The 23,580-nt window shown below is 36.5% G+C and overlaps 1 protein-coding gene across 4 annotated transcripts; it reads left to right on the top strand.

Annotated features, from left to right (window-relative positions):
- Positions 1-3,237: 3,237 nt before the first annotated feature.
- On the top strand, positions 3,238-23,265 carry LOC140003829 (dicer-like protein 4). Of its 4 annotated transcripts, XR_011816812.1 has the most exons (26): positions 3,238-3,858; positions 5,489-5,666; positions 6,322-6,432; positions 6,834-6,974; positions 7,247-7,319; positions 9,081-9,121; positions 9,266-9,409; positions 9,518-9,646; positions 9,832-9,970; positions 10,214-10,310; positions 10,769-10,961; positions 11,149-11,309; positions 11,386-11,592; positions 11,705-11,967; positions 12,062-12,336; positions 12,425-12,849; positions 13,372-13,466; positions 16,122-16,327; positions 16,485-16,694; positions 18,007-18,462; positions 18,563-18,829; positions 20,272-20,640; positions 21,705-22,017; positions 22,091-22,205; positions 22,449-22,625; positions 22,861-23,038. XR_011816812.1 is itself a non-coding variant. In XM_072054761.1 (25 exons), exons 1-25 carry the CDS (start codon positions 3,653-3,655, stop codon positions 23,018-23,020), a joined length of 4,932 nt encoding a protein of 1,643 aa, XP_071910862.1. In that variant the 5' UTR covers positions 3,238-3,652; the 3' UTR covers positions 23,021-23,265. The 4 variants fall into 4 exon arrangements, 3 of the variants coding, with proteins under 3 accessions (XP_071910862.1, XP_071910861.1, XP_071910863.1); XM_072054761.1 differs by lacking the exon at positions 22,449-22,625 and having other exon boundaries at positions 20,314-20,640; positions 22,861-23,265; XM_072054760.1 differs by lacking the exon at positions 22,449-22,625 and having other exon boundaries at positions 22,861-23,265.
- Positions 23,266-23,580: the final 315 nt, after the last annotated feature.

Below are 23,580 nucleotides of genomic sequence, written 5' to 3'. Positions count from 1 at the left end.
GTACAGTACTATTTATATTCCCCCCCCCCCCCCCCCCGGCGGGTGTAAAAAGACGTGTATGAATGTGGACGTGTAGTTTGGCTTCTTATGATATTTAGCCTCAGTTTTGCTGCCTTTCTTGCAACTTGTCTTCTGAGTTCTGATTCTGCTTTTTTCCGCTTTCTGTTTATGTCGGTTTTGTTGTATTTCTTGCTCCTTGTCTTCTGAGTTCTGATTCTGCCTTTTTCCAGCTTTCTATTCATGTGGTTGGAATGTGGACTTGGGGGGTATTAATATTATTATCACAGTCGAAAGCCAACTGAGAGGAGATGCTCTATTCTACGCCTTTGTAACTAATGCCTAGTGCAGATAAAGGCGGTGTAATGTCGTAAGGTTAACCTCCACGCCTTTGATAAACACAGCTAGACTAGATAGACCCGAAATACCAATTGAATTTCGATTTTCCACCTATAAATATATGTGATCAAGATTAAACCATCATATCATCAACCGTGTAGCCCAAATAGTAGATATATAGTTCTTTATTGAAGAGAAAGACAGCACAAAATAGATAATATTTTGCTTATATTATAAACACATTTCTCAACTCATTTTTTTATATTCCTAAACACCCTTTTAATCCAACATACATTATTTTATAAAAAGTACTACAGTAATTATTTTAAATAATACTTTATTCAAACAAATTAATATCTTTATGGCCTCCAATGAATTGGGTTCTGCCTGATTTATGACACTCAAGGAAGTCAACTGATTGCAGTTATCTTGCCAGGCCTTTGAGGGGGTCGAGTTATGAGGACTGGGCCTTGAGCCCACCAGGATTTAGAAATAACTGGTGGACAAGTTGCTCGACTTCTGCCTGAAATTGGGTCCTTGGGTCCCTTTTGAAACCGCTTGGGGTTAAAACTTTAATATTATGGATCTTGTAGGCAACCCAGCACATGCAGTATGGATTCATTCAACCCAATTTTCACACATGTTTTCCTTGGAAAGACGTGGGCGTTTTGCCCATAAATGGGCAAACTGGTATCAAAATGGAATGGATGTGATGTCCTGTTTTCTTGCCTCATGTAATGCTTGACCAACAAAATTGCATGTACAAAATTCAGCGCAATAACCTATTAAAATTCAGTCATATCGTCATAGACTAACAGGCAATACATGCCATGCCTTGTTTGAAACTCAAGTTTTTTGCCAAGTTTATCTATTACAAGTTTTTAAAAAATTTTAGCAACAGTAGCCTCAAAAAATTTCTCAAAATTTTTAAATTATACACTTCAAAATATTCAAAAACCTACACATTTCAAAAAAAATTTAAAAAACTTTTACAGTAAACTACAGTAAAGTTTTAGACAAACTCCCAAAAAACTCACCTTCCAAACAGGAAATTTATTTCGTTCTTTCCCTTTATCTTACGAGTTTATATTATGTAGTTATTTTTTAATTAGTATTCTTCCCCTTCAATTTTTTTTGGCAGGATTTTGGACCTGTTTGGAACCTGAGTTTTTTTTGGAATTTGTCTAAAACTTTACTATAGTGCACTGTAGAAGTTTTTGAAACAATTTTGTAGAAGTTTTTGTAAGGTGAAAAATTTTTTTGTAAAAGTTTTTGTAAGATAAAAAATTTTGTAAAAGTTTTTGTAGGGCGAATTTTTTTTTTCCTTTTTTTTTTCTTTCTTTCCTTTTTTCTTTCTCTTTCTTTTTCTTTTTTTTCTTTTTCTTTTCTTTCCTCTCTTTCTTCTTCTTCTTCTTCCTTCCCCCTCCCGCCACCCCCTCCCTTTCCCCTTCTCCTTTCCTCTGCATTTCCCCCGCCAGCCCTTTCCCCGCTGCCCCGCTAGTCCCTCTGCCCTGCCCCTTCCCCCTCCCCTCTGCCCCGCCACCCCCCTCCCCTGTTCCCCCGTCAGCCGTAGTGTTGGCGTGACTGGAGGGAGAAATAAAAACCAGAGCAGGAGGAAAGTAACTGCTGCTGCTGCATAGGTCGAGGGAGTTTGGCCAGGGAAGGGAGGGATAGAGGGGAAGGAAGGAGAGAGGGAGGGAGAAAGGAAGGAAAAAAAAATTTGGGAATGCCGGCGCTGGAAACGGCAGCAGAGGTGGTGGCCGGCGATGAAGGTATGGTGGATGGGGTGGGGGAGAAAGAAGAAAAAAGATAGAAGTTTTTTGTGTATTAGATATTTTGAAGTGTGTAGGTTAAAAAATTTGATAAGTTTTTTTGGATTCCTGTAGCTAAAGTTGTTAAAAAACTTGTAGCTAAAAAACTTGGCCAAAAAACTCACTTCCAAACAGGCCCTTTGTTCCGTTTTGGACTACTGCAACTTTCCATTGCCATAGCCTAACGTTAATATATTTCCAGTTTATTTCCTACCAATATCTATCTTCCAGATGAACAAATGAAAATCATTCTTAATGACATTCCATTAATTACTTCCCGCCCGGCGGGGGGGGGGGGGGGGGGGGGGGGGAATTTGATGGGCAATTATTGCGATGGATTCTTAATGCCACGAAAGGGTGTATGCAATTACATGGTTTTAATTTCAACAACATACACAATAATAAGTTATCTAGACAATATTAGTCAACGACATTTTTTCCATCACAGCTAATCATTCACGATTAAAACATCCACGGCCAAATAGTCATAATTCTTAATTTCGTCTATTAACTTGTTTTAAGTATACTAACCCATCACATAAATTAGATAACTGTATTAGAATATATGCATGCCGTTTAATGTTAAAGTTTTTAAAAAGAGCGTTACGTCAGTTAATGTAACGTATAATCTATTACGAGCATTATAATCAAGTTCTAAGTTAAAGTTTTTAAACAAAGCGATACATTAATTAATGTGACGTGTGAACTATTACAACAATTATAATTTTAAGTTCGTAAATAAAGCGATACATAATTCAAAGCGATTTATTCCAACTATTAATCTGCATCTGGCCAATCCCACATGCCTCAAATGTACAAGCATTATTGATGAAACAAAAATATTTCCAAAAGTGGATTAACCGAAATCATATTGAATAAGACAGATCACTAATTATGCAAATATTTCTCCGGTAAGTAATAAATATAAAAGTAATGCAAAAATTACCAGCATTTTCACACCCTGTCTAGGTTAATCCCTTAAAACTTTCTCTTATCAAGGGGGAATAAAAAATAATTGAAACCGCCAATAATTTTCGGGTTTTATACGCATATAAATACGGAAAACACGGAAAGTCCCCAAGTCTGTACATCAAAAGCCGTAGACGACGTGGACAAGTCATTGACACAGCAGAGATTCTTTAACCCGGGCTCCACTTCCAGTCCTCTACTTTACCAACCAGAGAGATTCTCTTCTAAATTTCACAGTCTCTTTTTCTGTCCCCATTTTCTCTCAAGGCTCACGAGCTCTTGGCTACAGAGCGCGAAATAATAAATTTATATATATAAAAAAATACGCAGAACACTTGCTTGTTAGTATACATACTACTTAAGAAGGAAGGAAAGACTTGACGTTTCTGGAAGGAAAAAAAATGAAGAAGGGAAGGAAAGACTTCTAAAAAGGGAGCTGGGGGTGGGAGTGGTGGGAAAGTCAAGAGAAGTCAAGGCCTTTTTGTACTCATTCTACTCTGTGCAGCAATTCTTGCCACACCGCCCTGATCGCCGCCATGGACGGCTGCGAGTCCACTAATGTGAATGGTTCCGCCGCTGCAGTGAGAAATTTTGCGGCCCCTTTTGTAGCCAATGGGACTGCCGAGACAATTTCAGTGACCACGGAGCACTTGTCAAGTCTGTCTCTCGGTGATGATGGAGGAGACTTCTCCGTTCAGCCTCAAGACAAACCAGAGAAAGACCCCAGAAAGATTGCCAGAAAGTACAGCCTTTTTCTCTGCTTTGTGTTGCATGTTACTGCATTTTGCTCCGTGGGTTTCCTTTTTCTTGAAGAAATTTCTCTTGCATGATGTGTTTTATTCTATTTTGTTTTGTGTTTCTTTGTTCTCTTTCCCTCGAGTATCTTCTTTGATCCATTATTTGTGTTTGCTTCATTGTTTTGTGGGACTACCGAGAAAAATGGTAAATATAGAGGTTACTCTTACGATTTTCTGTTGAGAATTGGGTTCAGGTGTCTGCATTTACATTTCTTATTGCTTCCTTTGATACCATTAAGTCATCTTTTCTCTTTGCATGTCGTTAGGACTTGAGATAGTTGGAGAGACCACATTTATTCGGGTTTTCTTCTCCTTCTTATTCCTGTTTGTGGTGTCAATACGATTTTGCTTTTCCGTAGTCTCATTCTATTAGTGTTTGAGCCTGTGCTCATGAAATAAGATGACAAGTGGACAATAGTTTAAGAGGGAATATCTTATGTTGTTTGTCACCAATCTAAAGAAGAAGTGAAAATTTCCAAGGAAGATGCACAGGCCAGTGCATAGGGTCTTAGTTTTGCTGCTCAGAACAAGAATTCTGCCTGTCGACTCCTTTGCTTTCCTACTTCGGCTAGAAACAGAAAAGTGATATGTAGGATTCAGTGCATTTTTTGTTTTCATACTATCTGAGTTATTTGACTTATGTGCTCAAATCTCTGTTTTTACTCTGCCTATGCTTTTCTAGTGCAAGTGTAAAAATCTTCATCTGCGGGCATCTCTTTTACTGCATGAATCAAATTGAAAACCACGAAGGCTTGAACAAACATAGAGCTAGAAGAGATTAAGTCTGAGGAACTAACTGAGCTAGCCTCACCCTGCCAATCCTGTCTGATTTCCAGAACTTGAGATTTCTTATTTGTGAAAAAGGTCGATTCTTTTGTTTTAGCCAGATGCATCCTGAACAGTAAATTCGGAGTATGCAATTTTGGGTTAGAGTGTACCTTATGGCATTGTCGTGTGTTCTGCTTATGATCTATTTGCAAACAATTGGCTCCAGAAAATTGCATTTTTGTACTTGTCTGCTACCTAATTCTGTACATTTTGTTTTCCATTCACATTGTACTGGCAAAACTCTTGTCCTGATTTCCACATTTTTGCAAAAACTTCATGTTCTGGTGATATGAAGAGGTTAGACACGTCATCTTCTAAAAGCTTCTTCAGCAGTCTGAGATTTGGCACATCTATGATCCACTTTTTTCCACATGTTTCTCTTAAGAATTATAATGTCTTACACACTCTGCGAAGGGCTGGTTATAACATTTTCTTTTTTCTTAAGTGCATGTTGGTAACAATCGTTACGATGTTACACAAGGTTTTTTTTTAACTTCACCTTTCTGTGGAGCCCTATATAGTGTTAGCAATTTTGTTTGTCATTGAAGCCTGGCATGGGAAGCAAAAGACCTCTCATGATCTTTGAGATCAGAGAAAATGTCTTGGCATAATCACTAGTCTATGGGGGGAGGGTAAAAGTACGTCTATATCCTGCAAGAACCAAAATGACACCTTAAGAATATCAGGTCCTATTGAATTTATGAACAAAAAAATTTAAAACGGTTGTTTATTTATTTGCTTTCACAGGTATCAGTTGGATCTTTGTCAGAAAGCCTTGGAGGAAAATGTTATTGTATATCTTGGAACAGGTTGTGGGAAAACCCATATTGCTACATTGCTAATCTATGAGATGGGTCACTTAATAAAAAAGCCACAGAAAAGAATTTGCATATTCCTTGCACCTACAGTGGCGTTGGTTCAACAGGTTATTTTCTATTCTCATTGCCTTTCACATGATAGTTTTATTTCATTATGATGCTGTTTGTTCTTGGTACTGGTTGGCAGCTTTGCAAAACTTTTGGGAAATCCATTGTAATGTGATTGAATGTTGACTTCTGTTGTTTGTATTTAGTTTGGTCTAAATACTTCTAGCAGATTATACAATTAGTAGTCCTAATATCGGCTACATGGAACTGACTATTATTAAAACAATGAGACTCATTTGAAACTAGTGGTGATGCCTATTATGTAAGATATCTTGCAGTTTTAAGAGCATTTTGGTCAGGTTATTGCTTTATCTAATTGATATTACTTGTACACACCTTCTTTCTGAAAACCCAAACTTCTTAAAACAAGGCTGCTTGATGGAGCACAAGCTAAGAATGGAAAATGATCAATACTTTTAATGCACTCAATTGGGTTAAGTCTGTGCTGGTTTTGAAATTTCTTGTCATTTCCTGATGTGCAATCTACCACTCTTCACTTTTAATAGTTTATTGTAAGCATGATCAGTTTGTTCTAAGAAATTTATTCAATATTTGGCGTTAATTTTTACCACTTTTCTTTGATTGAGGATTGTTCACTATTTTATATGTAGTTTCTTACCAATTTTTTTTCTTCGTGATTTTTGTAATTTGAAGCAAGCTAAGGTCATTGAAGACTCCATAGACTTTAAAGTTGGAATCTACTGTGGAAATTCTAAGCGTTTAAGGAGTCATCAGGAATGGGAAAGAGAACTGGAAGAGCATGAGGTTAGTTGATTATGTCATGAGGTACATTTCTGAATATTGCAGCAGGTGTCTTACATGATTTTAACTCTTGTGGCTGCTAGAACTTCTTGGTGAGCTCTATGTTTCAGTCATTGGATAAGGAAAATCTTGATTATCCTTCTTGTGACTCTTTTTGTCTTCATTGCTTGTTATATACCACTTTAAAAGTGGTTGCCTTTTTTCTCAGTTTTTTTTTTTTGGTTTCTTTTTTATTTTTTTTGGTTGTTGTTGGGGGGGGGGGGGGGGGGGTTACCACCAGCCCATGCTGCTGCAAGCATGGCAAGGGTGGTTGATTTATCTTATCTTGGATCCTTCGCCTGTTCTTCCTGCTAAATGACTAAAATTTGTCCACATCGTCCTCATTTTGTACTGCTATAATGCAGATCCTTGTTATGACCCCTCAGATTTTGTTACATAATTTGTCCCACTGCTTCATCAAAATTGAGCTGATAGCACTTCTAATATTTGATGAATGTCATTATGCCCAAATTGAAAGCAATCATCCTTATGCTGAAATTATGAAGGTAATGTACTCTAAATATGCTTATAGGTTGTTTGGATTTTTAATTTTTTAATTTTTTTGGAAATATTCCCCTAACGCATTTTCCAACTACATTTGCTTGTCACATACATCACATTCCAAAAAGTGCTACAATTAGTTTTCTAACAATTCTTCAAAAATGCAATCCAAATGGAACTTACTCTCTACTTTTTCAAATTGGTTATTATTATCAGCAGCCTTCTCTCCCTGTATTTTTGCCTTATTACTTGTGTATGGTCTATCATAATGTTTCAGATCTTCTATAAATCAAATGTAGCAGAACTTCCCCGTATATTTGGCATGACCGCATCTCCAATACTAGGGAAAGGTAAATAATCACGTTATTGGCCTTTTCAAGCATGCTTAGGTTCCTAAAGATGTCATGAAAGCGCATCCATGCATTGAATTTTGGGAATATCCTTAGTGGCAATTGTATTTCTAATAATCATTTGGTTGTCATGTATAGTTTTATAGTTTGTCTATCTGAAGGTAAGTAATATTTCTTTGTCATGTGACGTGGTAAAGACAGCTGTTGATATTTGATCTGCTAAGTCGACGAGGTTTGTTGGAGTGACAGTTAGGAAAAGATGAATTAGCGCATAGTTTCAGCTTCTGTTACTTTACACTGGTTCTGCACTGAGATATAGCTCCAGCCTTTTGTACCAAATAACTTTGTTTATCAGCAAAACTTATCAGACCTTATTTGGGGAACACCTTTCATATCTAATTCATACCTGTTGCATCTAGTACTATGAAGTTTGTAAATCTGAAAGTGTTAATAATAATTACTCAATTTCGTTGTGTTAGCTCATATGAATGCAAATCATATTCTAGTAAAAGAAATGCTCAACTGTTATCGTGTTCTTTAAGGAGTAAATTAACAATATGAATTCAGACATGAAATTCTCATGATCTGCATGTCTACATGTTCTTTTATTCAATTTTTTGTGAAATTGAAATTGCAGTAGATTCGCAAATTCCTTCATCTGCGTGATTTCAATAACATCCTAAAGAAGTTTTCATCTGAAATTTTCATGGTTACATATTTGTCTGTACAACTTTATCTGAATTTCTACAATTATTTTCCATGCATTTGCTTTGCAAACTTCAAGAGAATTTAGACTCTTAGTTTAAAATCCAAGAATTGGAATCTTGACATTTCAGGATCCTGTGACTGTTTAAATTTGAGGAAATAATGTACTCTTACTTATTTTTTCTCCTTTTAATATTATGCTTCCCATAAATTTTTGTTTGCTGAATATTTCCTACTAATTCGTTCTGTCTTTCATGTTTTTCCATGAAATATGTATTAGTTATAATTGTGAGATGTATCCTGCAAAACTTATATTTTGATGCTTCCACCATATGTCTGCTGATGTTTGAACTTTGAAGTGGTATGCCTACTTCTTTACAAGAATACAATGTCTTTTTGTGAATTACCTTCTCTACCTTAGGATATTCAGCAACTACCTCAAGTACGAATTGGTTTAGTAGAAATAACTATGGAACATGTTGTACATATTAAAGTTTTACATTTTCTTGATCATATTGCAAAGAAAATTTGATTGGCTGTGTAATTGGTAAACTATGCACAAAGGAATCTGTCATGCATGTGATCATAGTGAGGTATTTGAAAGCTTTCTGTACTTGTTTGACTAAAGAAATTGCTCCTTTTTGTACTAACCTTAGTGTAAATGATAGTACCTTAGTGTAAAATGATAGTATAATGTCAAAGTTGGAATGATTTTGAACTCTGTCTAGTGTTTGTATGGATACTCATTGCAACTTGGACTTATTCTTCTAGTTGGCCTTGGTATGATATTGGTGAGTGCACCGGGATCAGAAGGAAGAATTGTTAGAAATTTATGGTCTTCTTAGGTCACTAATTTCTATTTTTTAAAACTGGAAATGCAAATTACTGATCCAAAAGCATCATCTAGTGAAAGATTTAGAAGAAGATTTGATGTTGATTTGAAAGCTCCAATTATTAAAGATCTAAGAGTAATTGAATTAGAATATGCATTTGCACTTTTTTGGTTCAACTAACTGAAGTTTCTTATGCTGATCTTTTGGATCTCATAACATTTAGGTGCTTCTGTTGATGGTCTTGAAACCTTACTACGTGCTAAAGTAAGTTGTATGATTAGCTGCATATTTTTGCAAATATGGTTTTATGTCTCTAGCATTAGCCATACAGCTGTGTTTATATACCCTTTTGTACTCAACATTCTGCATATTCTTCAGCTTTTCATTGTCTTCCTTTTTGATTCATAGGTTTATTCTGTTGAAGATGTTGATGAACTTGAGCAATTTGTTGCTTCACCTAAGCTTAGGATATATTATTATGATCCTACTATAATTGGCTCTTCTTGTGCTCGTATAAGCTACCATGAGCAACTTGAGATGATAAAGCATCAGGTATTCCACTTTAACATTTTAAGTTTGTAATTGTTGTCTTCTTCTTCTGTCTCCCTCTTTTTTTTCTTGAAAAAAACTTATGATTACAAAATATTGGTGGTTTGGCAGTGTGTGTCTGATCTAACCCGGAAAACTGGTGATCATAATACTCTTAGGATTACCAAAAAGATGCTACAGAGGCTGCATGGTAATATCATGTTTAGTTTGGAAAACCTTGGTCTTTGGGGATCTTTACAGGTACACTATCATGATGTTCCAAATGATGTTATTTTCTTCATGTATTGTATCATTCTTTATGTAGTTCCCTATAATGTTTATGCATATCTTTTTGTGATTGCTTCTATTTGTTTCAAATCACATGCTGAAGCTATTGAAAATTTTGACATGAAGGCATTAACTCTATCTTGTGCTACTTTTCAAAGGCAAGTTGTATCCTTTCGAAGGGTGATCACTATGAGCAAAATGAAGGGACAGATGCAGAAGAGAGTTCTGCCGATAACTCCTTATGTGACAGATACTTAACTGAAGCTTACTCTGTTCTTGCTTCTGCCTGTAGGAAAGGTACTTCAACAGTTTGCTCAGTGACATCTATGTCATTCTCGCTTATCACTATAACATTCATGGCTAGTTGATTTACATTGTTTTTCTATGCTTAACAACTATGTCACTGGATAATGTTGTTGAATACAAAAGAAACTTTTGCCTTTTCACTTTTAATGCTTTGAGATATAATTATGATATCATTTTGTTTGGATAAGCTGAATCTGTTCGATAATATTGATGGGGTCTGCTTCCTTCATGCAGATGATGTCGCACCTGATTTATCCCTGGTGGAGTTCCTGAAGGAGCCCTTTTTTTCAAGAAAGCTCTTACGACTTATTGGAATTCTTCGCACCTTCAGGTTGGTAAGCAGTCTTACTGTGTCATATTGAGAAATCAATTGTTGCAAAGTTTACAAATTTCTATTGAATGAGAAATAATGGAGTCAAACATTAGGGTCAGCTTGTGATGCATAGTGATTAAGATGGCATAATATCATCCACAAACAGTACATTAGCCCTGTATATTGATACTTTGAATTGCAACATTATTGGTCAACATTATTCAGTATCTGGTTTAGTGTATCCTTTCTGGACAGCAAAAAGCACTTCTCTTTCAAAAATAGAAAAGGAGAAGAAATAAGGAAAAGAAAAGGACATAGTAAAAACATACATCTATTTTTTTATAGTCATTTTTTGTTATTCATCTAATTGTCTGTTGTAAGTAAAAGAATAAATGCAAATTTACTTACCTATTTCATCTTTACTGATTTGATCTGTGATGTTTGTCAGCCTTAGAACTCTCATTGTGGCTTTTCAGGTTACAGCCAAACATGAAATGCATAGTGTTTGTCAACAGGATTGTGACTGCCCGGTCCTTGTCATATATACTTAAGAACCTTAAATTCTTGTCTTCTTGGAAGTGTCATTTCCTTATAGGAGTCCACTCTGGACTGAAAAGTATGTCTCGAAAGACTACAAATGCTATTCTTGAGAAGTTTCGATCTGGTGAGGTAATATACTCTAATTTTATTGTCACAGAAAGTGTTTTAGGAGCGTGCTAGAGTTTCCTTCTGTTTATAGTTTGATTTGTGCATTGGCGGTTACTTTGTAATTTCAAAACTAAAGTCGATCACTTTTACATCAAGTAAAGTAGGTGATTTGATGTGTGGATAAATGTACATATTTTCTATTTGGCAGCTTAATTTATTAATTGCAACTAAGGTGGGTGAGGAAGGACTTGATATACAGACTTGCTGCCTTGTAATAAGGTTCGATCTTCCAGAAACTGTGGCCAGTTTCATACAATCTCGAGGTCGTGCAAGAATGCCGGAGTCCGAATATGCCTTTTTGGTCAACAGGTGCTCTTTTGAAATATGCGCCATTAGCAAAGTTATTTTCTATAGAACGTTCATCACAATAATTTTGTTATTGCAGTGGCAATGAAAAGGAGATAAACTTGATAAAACATTTTGTAAAAGATGAACTCAAGATGCATCAAGACATTTCGTCAAGGAAATCTCAAGTAACAATGACTGATTTTGAAGAAAAAACATATCAGGTGGATTTGACCGGTGCCACTATCAGTTCAGCATCTAGTATATCGTTGCTTCATCACTACTGTTCAAAGCTTCCACATGATGAGTATGCTCTGAATGCTTTGCTTGTAATGCAGCAACACTTTCTCTTCGATCGTGAGAGTAAATATGAAATTCTGCACTGAATTTATCAATTGACTCTATCTGCTCAATTGCAGATATTTCAACCCAAGACCACAGTTCTTCTATTTGGATGAGGCAGATGGAATGGTTTGCCTTATAATTCTACCATCAAATGCTCCAATCCACGAGATTGTGAGTGCTTCACAAGTTTCATTCGAAGCAGCTAAAAAAGATGCATGTTTGAAAGCATGCAAGACTCTGCACGAAGTCGGAGCTCTAACTGACTATCTCCTGCCAGAACAAGATAGTGGCAGTGAGGAAACAGACGATAATTTCTCTGATACAGAGAACTGTGATGGTTAGGGGACATTGGCATATTGAAGTTATTTTGTCATGTGATGTTTTGTTTACAACACAGTTTAAAAATCCTAGTAATTGGAATTTTCTTGCAGATGATGATTTGCGGAGAGAACTGCATGAGATGCTGATTCCTGCAGCCCTTAAAGAAACCTGGACTGAGCTGAAAAATTCTGTTTCCCTTTGCACTTACCATTTTAAGTTTTGTCCTAATCCCATAGATAGACTTTACAGGGAGTTTGCTCTTTTTGTCAAATCACCTCTGCCAAAAGAGGCTGAGAAAATGAAACTTGATCTTCATTTGGATCGTGGTAGATCTGTCTTGACTGAGCTTGTTCCATATGGAGTAGTAAAATTCACTAAAGATGAGGTAAAATTTATTATCTTGTTGTTCTTGTTTTTCCATCTAGAAGTCGAAATTTAGAGGCTTATTCACTTGTTTAAATTTCAATTATTAGCTGGTGCAAGCAGAGAAATTCCAAAGAATGTTCCTCAAGGTGATTCTCGATCGATCAGAGTTTACTTCTGAATTTGTATCACTGGAAAATAAAACTGGCGATCCAATCTCGTCAACATCTTACCTGTTACTTCCTATACTTCTTAACAATAACAACAAGGTTTCTGTGGATTGGAAACTTGTTGAGAAATGTTTATCCTCATCAATCTTTGGTGCTCCAAAATGTGCTGGACATGATGAAAGTTCTCAGGACAAAAGACAGTTGCATCTTGCAAAAGGAATCAAGAGTGCAGAGGAAGTTGTAAACAGTTTGGTATATGTACCGTGCAAGGACACATTCTTTTTTGTTTCTGACATTGTTTATTACAAGAATGGATATAGCTCAATCAAGGATTCCAAGAATCATCTAGACCTCTACATGGAAAAGTAAGCAGCATCTTTTATTCTTTTGAGAATATGGGAACTTCCTGTAAAATTCTTATAATGTTACATAGGGCTGCATATATATTGCTGTATGTAAAACAAAGTTGATCTGTAATTCAGTATTTTTCTTGTGAATGTTAAGGAGAGGAATGTTAGTACAACTAAAATACCAGGGAGGTTAGTTTGATTGTTAATGAACATGTGCATGGCTAATCACCTATCACAGAGGGTGAATATACCAAGGATCTCAATCTGAAATTTATTGGCATCATGACAAGTTGTTGACTTTTGCTTAAAAGTTTGTGTAAAAGTTTGCACTGTCTTTTACTATATGCTTCATGAGTATGCGACTGTCTGTCTTTTACTAAGAATAGCATGTAAGAATTTGACTGGTACCCACTTAAAATCTTTATGCTCGAAATGGTTTCTTCATGCCATCATCTGTTCATATTCTCTGGCCTTTACAATGTCCTGTAATTTATTTCCCAACTATTTTCTCATTTCAGTTATTGATTATTGTGATAGGTTTAGCATTCAGCTTTGTTATCCTCATCAACCACTTTTGAAAGCAAAACAAGTATTCTGTTTGGACAACTTACTGCGGAAGAAAGGGTATTCAGGTAGTTATCATTTCAGTTTCCTAATTGAATTATTCACGCGAATCAAGTTCAGTGGTGCAACTCCAGTAATTAAATCTTCTCTGTTATCAGTGAATTGTGACTATCTCTTGTTTCAGCTTGTAGTAGTTTTGCAGTTTTGTATCGGAAGGCTGGCCTTGAGATTTATGTAGACTTTTCCTGAGCATTTCTATGTCATAACCACTAACATCTTTTCTTGAATGGTCCTATTTGAACCAGAAATGAGTTATTATTGATGAGCAATTTTGACATGCTGCTAACCTACAGTCGTTTTACCACTCACCAATCACTTGCAAGTTGGTAGCAGTTAAGTCATACCCATTTATGTTTCACAACCTTACGAGTTCGGAGTGAGCTGTTCTATTTCTCAGCACTAGTCTCACCTTGACGATGGTGGAAGTCATGAATTCTAGCCTTCTTATGCTTTAATAATGGGAAGTCTTTCACATGGTTTGTCTCCGTGTCAGGAGTCTATGCGTGTGGGATAAGATGCCTGTAGCATTGATGTGAGTGGGTAGGGATGTTTATATCTGTTGGAACAAACTTCAGAAAATATAAAGGACATGGATGCCTCATCTGCTGTCTACAAACTATAGAGCCATTAGTATGGCAACTATGAATCTCAGGGAATGCTTGATCTGAGGTGGCAAAATGATCCTTGGCAAGATCGTAGCTGCACAGAGTTATTTTTCGGCTGGACACGTATAAGCAAACCACCACATTCTGGTGAAGTCCTTGCACAATCTCAAAGTTAGTGTCACCTAAGCCAAACCTTTGCTGGTGGAAATTTAGCTGCCATATCTCTCTCCTTCCTCCATTTTTGATTTGCCTTCCTTGCAGTACTAGAAATATTCACAGCATGTACCTCCTTCCATCCTCTTGGATACTCATGCACAATGTTCCAAACGCGATGTGAATGTTTCTAGAGTGTGCTTCTCTCTTCCTGTTTCCATTTGTAAATTTTAAATCTCCAACATCATAGCCTTCATCAAGACGTCTCCACTTCAATTTGTTGGTTCCTTTTGGTAAGATGCTGCAGATAATGAACCAGAATAAATAGGTATGTAAGGAATGCACCAATCAGGGCTCTTTTACATTTTAGGCTATAGATTAGATTAGATTTTGATGATTTTATCTTTAGCTGCCTGTTGATATGGTTTTTAATCTACTACATGTGCTAAAATTGTGGAAAATTTTCTAAAGACCTGTAAGCATAGGGGTGCAGTTCTTGCTGCTCGATAAACATGGCTGACCTCGTCTGCTGTCATGACAAAATCTAAGATGGCTTCATTATGAACAATAGTGTTGTAATTAAAAAATGATTGGTGAATGAACCCCGAGAGAAATAAAAAATTGAACTACTACTTCTGGACTTCATTACATACTGTTTTCTGTCTTTACAAGGTAAATCATCACACTATTGCTAAATGATGACTAGATCATGTACTTCTTTGCAGCTGACTTTTTACTGTATGTAATTGACATCCTTGATTGGGCTTTACTGGTGTTAGGAGTTGTCGTAGTTTACGTCGTCTTGATAATGACTTTTGAGATTGAACTAATAATCTAATTCTTCTTCTTGTGTCATTCTGTTGTCAGCTTGCAAAACTTATGTAAACAGTCTGTCTTTCAGAACGGGGATTTGATCAGGCTAAGAAGTCTCTGTTTTGCTCTTTCCTGTTGATCTTTGTTCTGTTGCACATTTGCTTGCTTTTATTTGCTTGCTTTCTTGTGTTTACATACTGATACTTTGTGAGACCCTTCTTTGTATTAGTTTAAAGTTTTTAATTTCTAAACACTTTCTGTTTCCCCTTCATTCTCATTTCCACGTCATTCCATAGAAATTTTGATCCCATTCCTTACACGTGTCTATCTAGACTAAAACTGCACTTAAAGGAAATGTTCATATATGGTAAACACAAAGATGTATAATCAGAACTCAGCAATCCAAGGTGCAAAGCTGATATATTATGGCCGTTAAAAACTTTCTGCCTGATATGGTTTTATGCTTTTTACGCAAGTAAATGAACCACTTTTGATTGTCCAATCTAGCCATCAACTAGAATTAGCTTAACATAGAACTTGGTGAGCAAGCATATGAACTCCTTAGACGTCGTTCCTGTTACAAATTTCGCAACATTCTGCAATTAAAGCAATGGGAGATTTAATTGATTCAATTACAAATTTCTGTTGATCTTCGGAATGCAGTGTTATTGCAGCTAACCTATAGATGTAAAGAGGGGTCATAATATGTTATTTTTAGGTAGGTTATTGTCCTTAATATAAGAATGTTGCTTGGCCTTTTTTGTCCTTATCTTCTCCGTATAAAGATTTGATATAATTGAAAGACATTATGAGTGTCTCATTTATTTCTCCTACTTATTTTCTTTGTACATTTCTACAACTATCTTATAACTGTTCAACTGCTATATATATAGGATAGCTAGCCTTCTTGAACTCCCTGCACCACTTCCCAGCTTGCCCTTCCCACCCACACCCCCCCCCCCCCAAAAAAAAAAAAAGAACAGGACCCCCGACAAGAAGAAAAGAAAGAAGAAAGATTGATGAGAAAATGGAATGTTAAAAGTGACCTATTCTGAGATTCTGGATTGTTGTTTATCAATGTTTTATGAGCAGAAGTACGTGAGAAAGAGGAGCACTTCATTGAGTTACCTCCTGAGATTTGCCAGTTGAAGATAGTTGGGTTTTCAAAAGATATTGGGAGTTCATTGTCATTGTTACCTTCAATTATGCACCGTCTGGAAAGCTTGCTTGTGGCAATTGAGCTGAAGAACAAATTATCTGCTTCATTTCCCCAAGGAGCAGAAGTTACTGTTCAGCGTGTATGGCTGTTGTCTCTCTTACTGTTAGTGAAGGGTTGTGTTCATCACATCTAGCACTCATGTCACCTTCTCCACGATGGCTAATTTATAATAAGCTAGATACAGCATGAACATGATAAAAGAATGTGCTTTGGTGATGGGTACTTTGGAACTGCAGGTTCTTGAAGCTCTTACAACAGAGAAGTGCAATGAGCTCTTTTCTCTTGAAAGGCTGGAGGTGCTTGGTGATGCATTCCTCAAGTTTGCAGTTGGTAGACGTCTATTTCTTTTGCACAACTCCCTAGATGAAGGACAGCTGACAAAAAAGCGGTCTAACATTGTCAACAATTCCAATTTACTCAACCTGGCTATGAGAAAGAATTTGCAGGTGATTGATTATATTGAATAGACTTTAAGATATAAGATTGTATTTGTTGAAGGAAATTATCCAAAAGGAAATAAAAAAATAGAATGAAAAGAAAGAAGGCTTCTCTGTGTAGTTGATACTGGAATTGGAAGCTGACAGTTATGTGCACAAATTATGGCTGTGTTTTCCAAACATGCACTCTTTATTAAAGTATAATGGTGCTAGGTCATTTGATGATCTTATAAGTCGTGGCTTCAATCTGATAGTGGGCAGTGAATGTTAAGATTGGACCATGTTTAGGTCTTTTTGCCTTCATTCTACTGGTAGTCACTTAGGGGTCAAAAGAGGAACAGAGGGGAACGAGTTATCCAGTCATATACCAAAGAAGAGGGAAAATGATGCACTCTATTAATTTCTACTGAATCTTGAGTCTGACTGGTTACTTTGTGCATCTATGTCCTGCTTTGTTCGTTAATTGATATGGTGGAAAGTACTTGTGGCATTTCCTCTGGTATAGTGCAAAAATCTCTGCCTTCCATGGAGTATGTGAGTGGTAGCCAAGCTCGAATACCACATAATCACCTAAGCATTACATGGGAACAGCTGCTTAGGGGAATTGTTGTGAGTGAAACTTGTGTACCACTAACCAACCTTGGCTGATTATGTCGGAACATGAGATAGGTGCATACAGCATATAAAGTCGTGAAATCGTGTGTGTCAACTAATAACATTACGGGAAGGAGAAAAAGATGTCTGTGTTGGTCAATCAGAATGTGTCCTATAGTTGCTCGCTTGGAAGTGTGAAATTGAAGTTTATGAAGAGGTTCTTGTTTTCATTCTCACCTAAAATTTGAATGTGACTGACTTACAGTTAAGAACGGAGCAAACACCAGTCATGGGCTATTTTGGTTTTTAGAATTAAGCGTGCATCATTATATATGCAAGTCTGATCATGTATTTATGAAGCATAAGATTGTAACTATTCTGTAACCTACTGCTTTTACAAATTGAACAATCCTATCTTGCTTTATTTATTTATTTGTTTTTCACATTCTTCTGATCTGTATTTTACCATTTTCAAGGCAGAAAACTTGAAGAAATATAAAATTTACTAGTAACTATTGCCTCGTCTAGCTTTTTATAAGTTTGAAGCTGAAATACTTAGCATTGGGCATTGCTTTAGCGAAACAGATAATTTAACCTTCTTTTATACCTATTTATTGCATTTGAGATAGGAGGAGCTTACTTTAACAAATTATTGCTTTCTCAAAATAACAAGTTCTTCATTTGGATTATTCTTCATAATTGCTTTTGATGTCTGTGCATATTTCAGGTATATATACGTGATCAATCATTTGAACCCAACCAATTCTTCGCTCTGGGTCGTCCTTGTCCTGTAATTTGCAGCAAGCAAACAGAAAATGCAATACACTCTCATGCAAGTTCGGTGAATGATGTAAATACTGAGGTTCGATGCAGCAAATGTCATCATTGGTTGTACAAGAAAACCATTGCTGATGTGGTTGAGGCTCTTATTGGTGCATTTTTAGTTGATTCTGGCTTTGGAGGCGCAACTGCTTTCCTCAAGTGGATTGGCATACAAATTGATTTTGAAGAGTCACAACTTCTTAACATCTTCAATGAAAGCAAAAACTTTCTCCCTTTAGCCAATCAGATAAATATAACTGCCCTTGAGAATCTACTAGGGTATAAGTTTAGGCATAAAGGTTTGCTCATTCAGGCATTTGTCCACCCTTCCTACAACAACCACTTGGGAGGTTGCTACCAAGTAAGTATTACAATTTTATCAACTTTGGTTACCTGTTGTTTAATCATATCTGTTAACTACTGTCTGACATGTTTTGATACTAATAAGTTGTTTGACCCAGAGACTTGAGTTTCTTGGAGATGCCATGTTGGATTATCTGATTACATCCTATTTATACTCAGTGTATCCCAAATTGAAGCCTGGTCAACTGACAGATTTGAGATCTGCATCTGTGAATAATACTTCATTTGCTGACATTGCTATTCATTGCTCCTTCCACGAATTTATCATTTGTGATTCTAGTGCACTCTCCAAGTCTATGGAGCAATATGTCAGCTTCACTCAAACAACAGAAAGAGGACAGATTGACGAGCCAACTTGTCCAAAGGTGATGCTAAACGTCATTATTTCATGCATTGTAAAGTCAATTCGCCGCACATGGCTTCTGTATAAATCATTTAAAATTTTCTTCTAGTATTTGTTGGAAATTTATTGACATTTTAATGGAGAGTGGCTATAGCAACCATGACTATTTAGATTTTAGAAGAAATGTTTTAAATCAGATGGAAAAAAGATAAACAAAGAAGTCAAAAAGGAATCAGGAGACTATGTACTGATCAAGAAAAACAAAAGATTAGGATCTGATTAGGGACCACTGCTCATGTTCTATAGTCAGATAGTCAAATTGATACTTTAATAATTAATTTGTAAAGAAATATGTACCACATCCATGAAGCATAAGGGGAGCTCCTTTTTCTTTTAACATCTGTTTTTAAAAAAATATATATAAATGCTGAAGACCCTGTGATCTTAAAGTGCAGTCATAGGGACTTTCAACTGTCCTTTTTAGGCTTATTATACTGTGGTAAACTGAGGTACTTAACTGTTGCATATTAACTTTAAGCTTTAATGAATGTTCTGAATTTGCATAACTTATTTCTTTGTGATACCTTTTCTTCTAAGATAGTGTGAATATTAAATTTCTTATAGTTGTGTGCAATCATTGAAAATTTCAAATGTGTCTTTTTTATCCACATTTTAACCGCTGAAATTTCTCGACTCTCTTTGCTATTCCTCACTATTCTGGAAAACCAGCCTTTCTGTGCACTACTCTGGCCCATGCTTTTCTTTAGTAGAGGAGCAATCAAATTAAGTAGATTGAAAATTGTATTGACATACTTTGTATTGCAATTAGGACTTATGACCAATATCGGAATTCTTTTCTTTTTGCACATTCAGTGCAGTTTTAAGTCTAGTAGTTTCCTGCATGGGAAATTTTGACTTCTCAAAACCTTAAATATGATTGGAATAAGGATCAAAACCTTGATGCTTGGAAGTTGAAAGGATATATGGCTGACTTCTAATATATTAGTGTTCTTTCTTCCTCTTCTTTTTATTTCTTGTCTTTGTATAATGGAAGGGCACACCCGCAAATCTGTCAGCTACTTCCAGGTGCTTAGACCACTCCAGAAGACCCATAACCCTGGTTGCCCAACTTAAGCTTTGTGATGGGCCCCAAGGAGTTGCTCCTTGTGGGAGCAGAACCTTCAACCTCGTGCTATTGAAGCAATTTTCCTTGCTTATTACCCACCTGAACAACCCCTTGAGATTATTGTTCTTTCAGTTTTCCTTATTGCCAGAAAGCAAATTCGGAATGAATATGAAAACAAACACTTGCTTCATCCAAGCAGTGATGGATGAAAATTATTTATGTGATTTTCTCAGCATTTTGAGGCTGTGAGTACTTTGTGGTTGCCAAGTAGTATGTGAAGAAATGATTTTGTGGTGGGAAATAGCTTAAAGTATTAAATTGCCTCTCTATATTTGCAGTCTCCACACTTGACCTCACTCTGGATCACCGTGTTCTTTCAGGCCCTGGGTGACTTGGTTGAGTCTTGCATGGGTGCCATTCTTCTTGACACAGGGTTCAACTTAAATTGTGTCTGGAAGATAATGCTTTCCTTGTTAAACCCTACCATGAGCTCTTCCAAGTTGTGGATTAATCCTATTAGGGATCTTCAGGAACTTTGCCAGTGTCATGGCATGGATTTGCAGTTTTCAGCGTCAAGGAAGAGTGGAATATATACTGTTCAATCAAAAGTGACTTCGGGAGATTTGATTATGAATGATTCTGCAACTAACATCAGCAAAAAGGCTGCCAAAAGAATGGCTGCAAAACAACTATATTCACGTTTAAAGGTACTTTATCTAGTGAACTTTGGTTTTTATGCTACTAAAAGGTCACTATCCTGTGGTTTTGGTTCTCTCTCTCTCTCTTTTCTTTTGGGGTTTCATTCCCATGGCAACTTTCATACCTATTTTACTATGCCTCACCATTGTGAAATTTGTCAGGAAAACTAAACATTAGAGCAAATAGGGCATGATAATAAGTATATACTTTTTAGTTGTTAGGCTTGGTACAACTATATGTAGGTGTGAACTAGATATTTCAGCCTAGATTGTAGTAGCATCATAGATATGCTCTTGCCAGTCCTTAGAGAAGCTTCTATTAACTCTATTATGAGTCTAATTTAATAAAGGTTAAAAGCATTGGAGCCACCAATGTTAGCAAGGTTAGTCATCAAAGTCTTTGATGTGTCCATCTTAAGTACTGGCATATTTGAGAAATGTCTTTACAGTTTTATTTATATACTGGATTGAACTATAAGATTATCAATGCAGATTGAATTGTGATCCAAAAATACTTGATTTTTTCTGAATATGATACTCTAGGTTTAAAAATATCACAATGGAATTCCTGGATGTCAGGTGAACTGAAAGTGGTTTATGTAATTTAAATCCTATGAGTAAAATGTGGCTGTTGTGGAGTTCCTTGTAGGTGCTTGAAGTCTGGCTTTGAAGAGCTTGTTTCTTGTTCTGCTCTTCAGCGTGGTGTGTCTGTCTAGTGGTTGGAGGGCTCAGTACAAACATCTTTCTTGCTTCAATGTTTTAACTGGCCTAATTTCGTGTCTGATTCGCACTTGGCGAGCTCAATCAGTGATTCCAGACTAGTTTGCAGTAGAGGATATGACTTCTTGATTTAAATTTAGGTTACACTTCATGGTTGATGGATCTTTTTAGCATCGATTCAGGACTAGCTTGCTCTAAAGGAGCCAAGGTTTACTTGTATATGTTAGTTGTGGTGGTTCTTCCTTCCTTTTTGAAGTTCATAAATCTTTTATCAATCAGGATTTTGGCTAGTTTTGAGCTTTTGAGCCTTTCTACAAGGTCATAATAGTGCTCAGTGATTATCAAATATGCAGGCTGTAGGTTACACTGCCAAGTCGAAGTCATTAGACGAAGTGCTAAAAGAAACTGAAAAGATGGAAGCCCAATTGATTGGATTTGATGAGAAGCCTTCGGTTGTTAATGGTAAATTTTACGACTTCAGGGTGCAAGAAGCTTCTGAAACTGAAAATGGCTTGAAGGTGTATCCCCTGAATGAAGATCCTGGAAACGACTATAACTCAAGCCACAAGCACATAAGGCAGATTGTGGCTCCATACAATGCTTCACGATGGCGGCCTACAGGGGCCACTAAAAGTCTAATATGCAATCCTGATTCACGGGAAGCAGGTACTAATGCGAAATCTTCTGCTTCCACAATAAACAGTTTTCATCTGTTGGCTCACTTGAATAAAAAATGTAGGTGGTATGAGTACTGGATCACCCAAGTCACGCTTGTATGAAATTTGTGCCACCAACTATTGGGGATCGCCTATATTCGAATGCTTGAAGGAGAATGGGCCGAGCCACCTGAAAGAGTAAGTGAACCTTTTTATTACCTCAGTTTTAGAGAAGGTTTGCATTGAGTAATAGTAAGAAATCTGGATGGTAAAATAATGGATGAAGTAGTTTGGATTAAAGTTATGTGAAATAATGTGAGTGCTCCCTCTGTCTCACTTCATATATGATTTTATGCCATCAGCAAATGTAGCTATAAGCTTTCAGAGTTATGGGGCAAATTTTAAAGAGACGTGCGTTTTGTTTGTCTTGGGATTTAGCAGGGGAGGGGCTTTCTTCTGTTAAGAGACCGGAGGCTGGAGATGTGCCATTTTTGGAAAGACAACATAGTTAGAAGCTAAAAAGCCGTAGTCTTGGTACTAATTATGAGACCAACGACAAGGGTAGACGAATAGCCACTTGTAGCGCTCCAGAAGCCTGCACCTTTCCCCTGCCTTCTGGTTCTTCCCTTGTACCAAAATAGGAGTTGCTATTATAGTTTCTTTAGTTTGATATTTCCTGTTAATCAATCAACTTTATTTTTCTTGTTTTTTGTTTCTCGGGACAGGAAGCATTCATATAGGTTTTTATGCATTAATCATGACACCTTTGAAGTTCGCATACCAAATCCCAAGTTAGATAATTTTTGGGTCAATTTCAATCGCGTCGAAATATTGAGTTTGGCTATATTTACAGATACACGTTCAAGGTGGTGGTGGAAATTGATGACGCCTTGAATCAAGTAGTGGAATGTTGTGGGGAGCCCCGGCCAAGAAAGAAGGATGCTGAACAGAGCGCTGCTGAAGGGGCGCTCTGGTACTTGAAGCGTGAAGGTTATCTATGGCACCAGAACTGAGGGCCTAAGGACCTAAAATATATTAGCCAGGAAAAAAAAAGGACCTATGCAGTTCATTTTGTGATTTGTTCCCACAATTGTACATGAAACTGTTAGTACGAGGCATACATTTCTGTAGTTACATAGATGTACAGACATGTTAGTCCTTTTGTATCTCTATATATACATGTAAAATCAGGTGCAAGAGAAAAAAAAAAACATACTGCTTCATTAATTTACCAAGTAAATTTTACTAAATTCACCAAGTCCTTTTGTATCTCTATATATACTGTTTTTTTTTTTAAATTATTTTCCAAGCACGGGAAAGATAGGACTTGAGAAGTGGGATGAGGAAGTTGTAATTAATTTTAAGGGTGACCACAGGCACTTCATCATATATTTCCCCCTCATTCTTACATGGTGTTGTATTTTGTCTCTTTTTTTTTTTTTTTGGGCAAAAGAAACTGAACAGATTCCATGTCAATTGCATAAGAAGTCAATCAAAAAAAATTAACTAGAACACTTATTTTTCTCCTTGAGTTTATGTTCAAATTTCTTTTTCAACCTTAAAAAAAACCACC

The sequence above is a fragment of the Coffea arabica genome, chromosome 6e (genome assembly GCF_036785885.1).
Source record: "Coffea arabica cultivar ET-39 chromosome 6e, Coffea Arabica ET-39 HiFi, whole genome shotgun sequence".
Classification (NCBI taxonomy): domain Eukaryota; kingdom Viridiplantae; phylum Streptophyta; class Magnoliopsida; order Gentianales; family Rubiaceae; genus Coffea; species Coffea arabica.
Note: the sequence above shows the minus strand (reverse complement) of the source record. Positions and strands in the feature narration are given on the sequence as shown.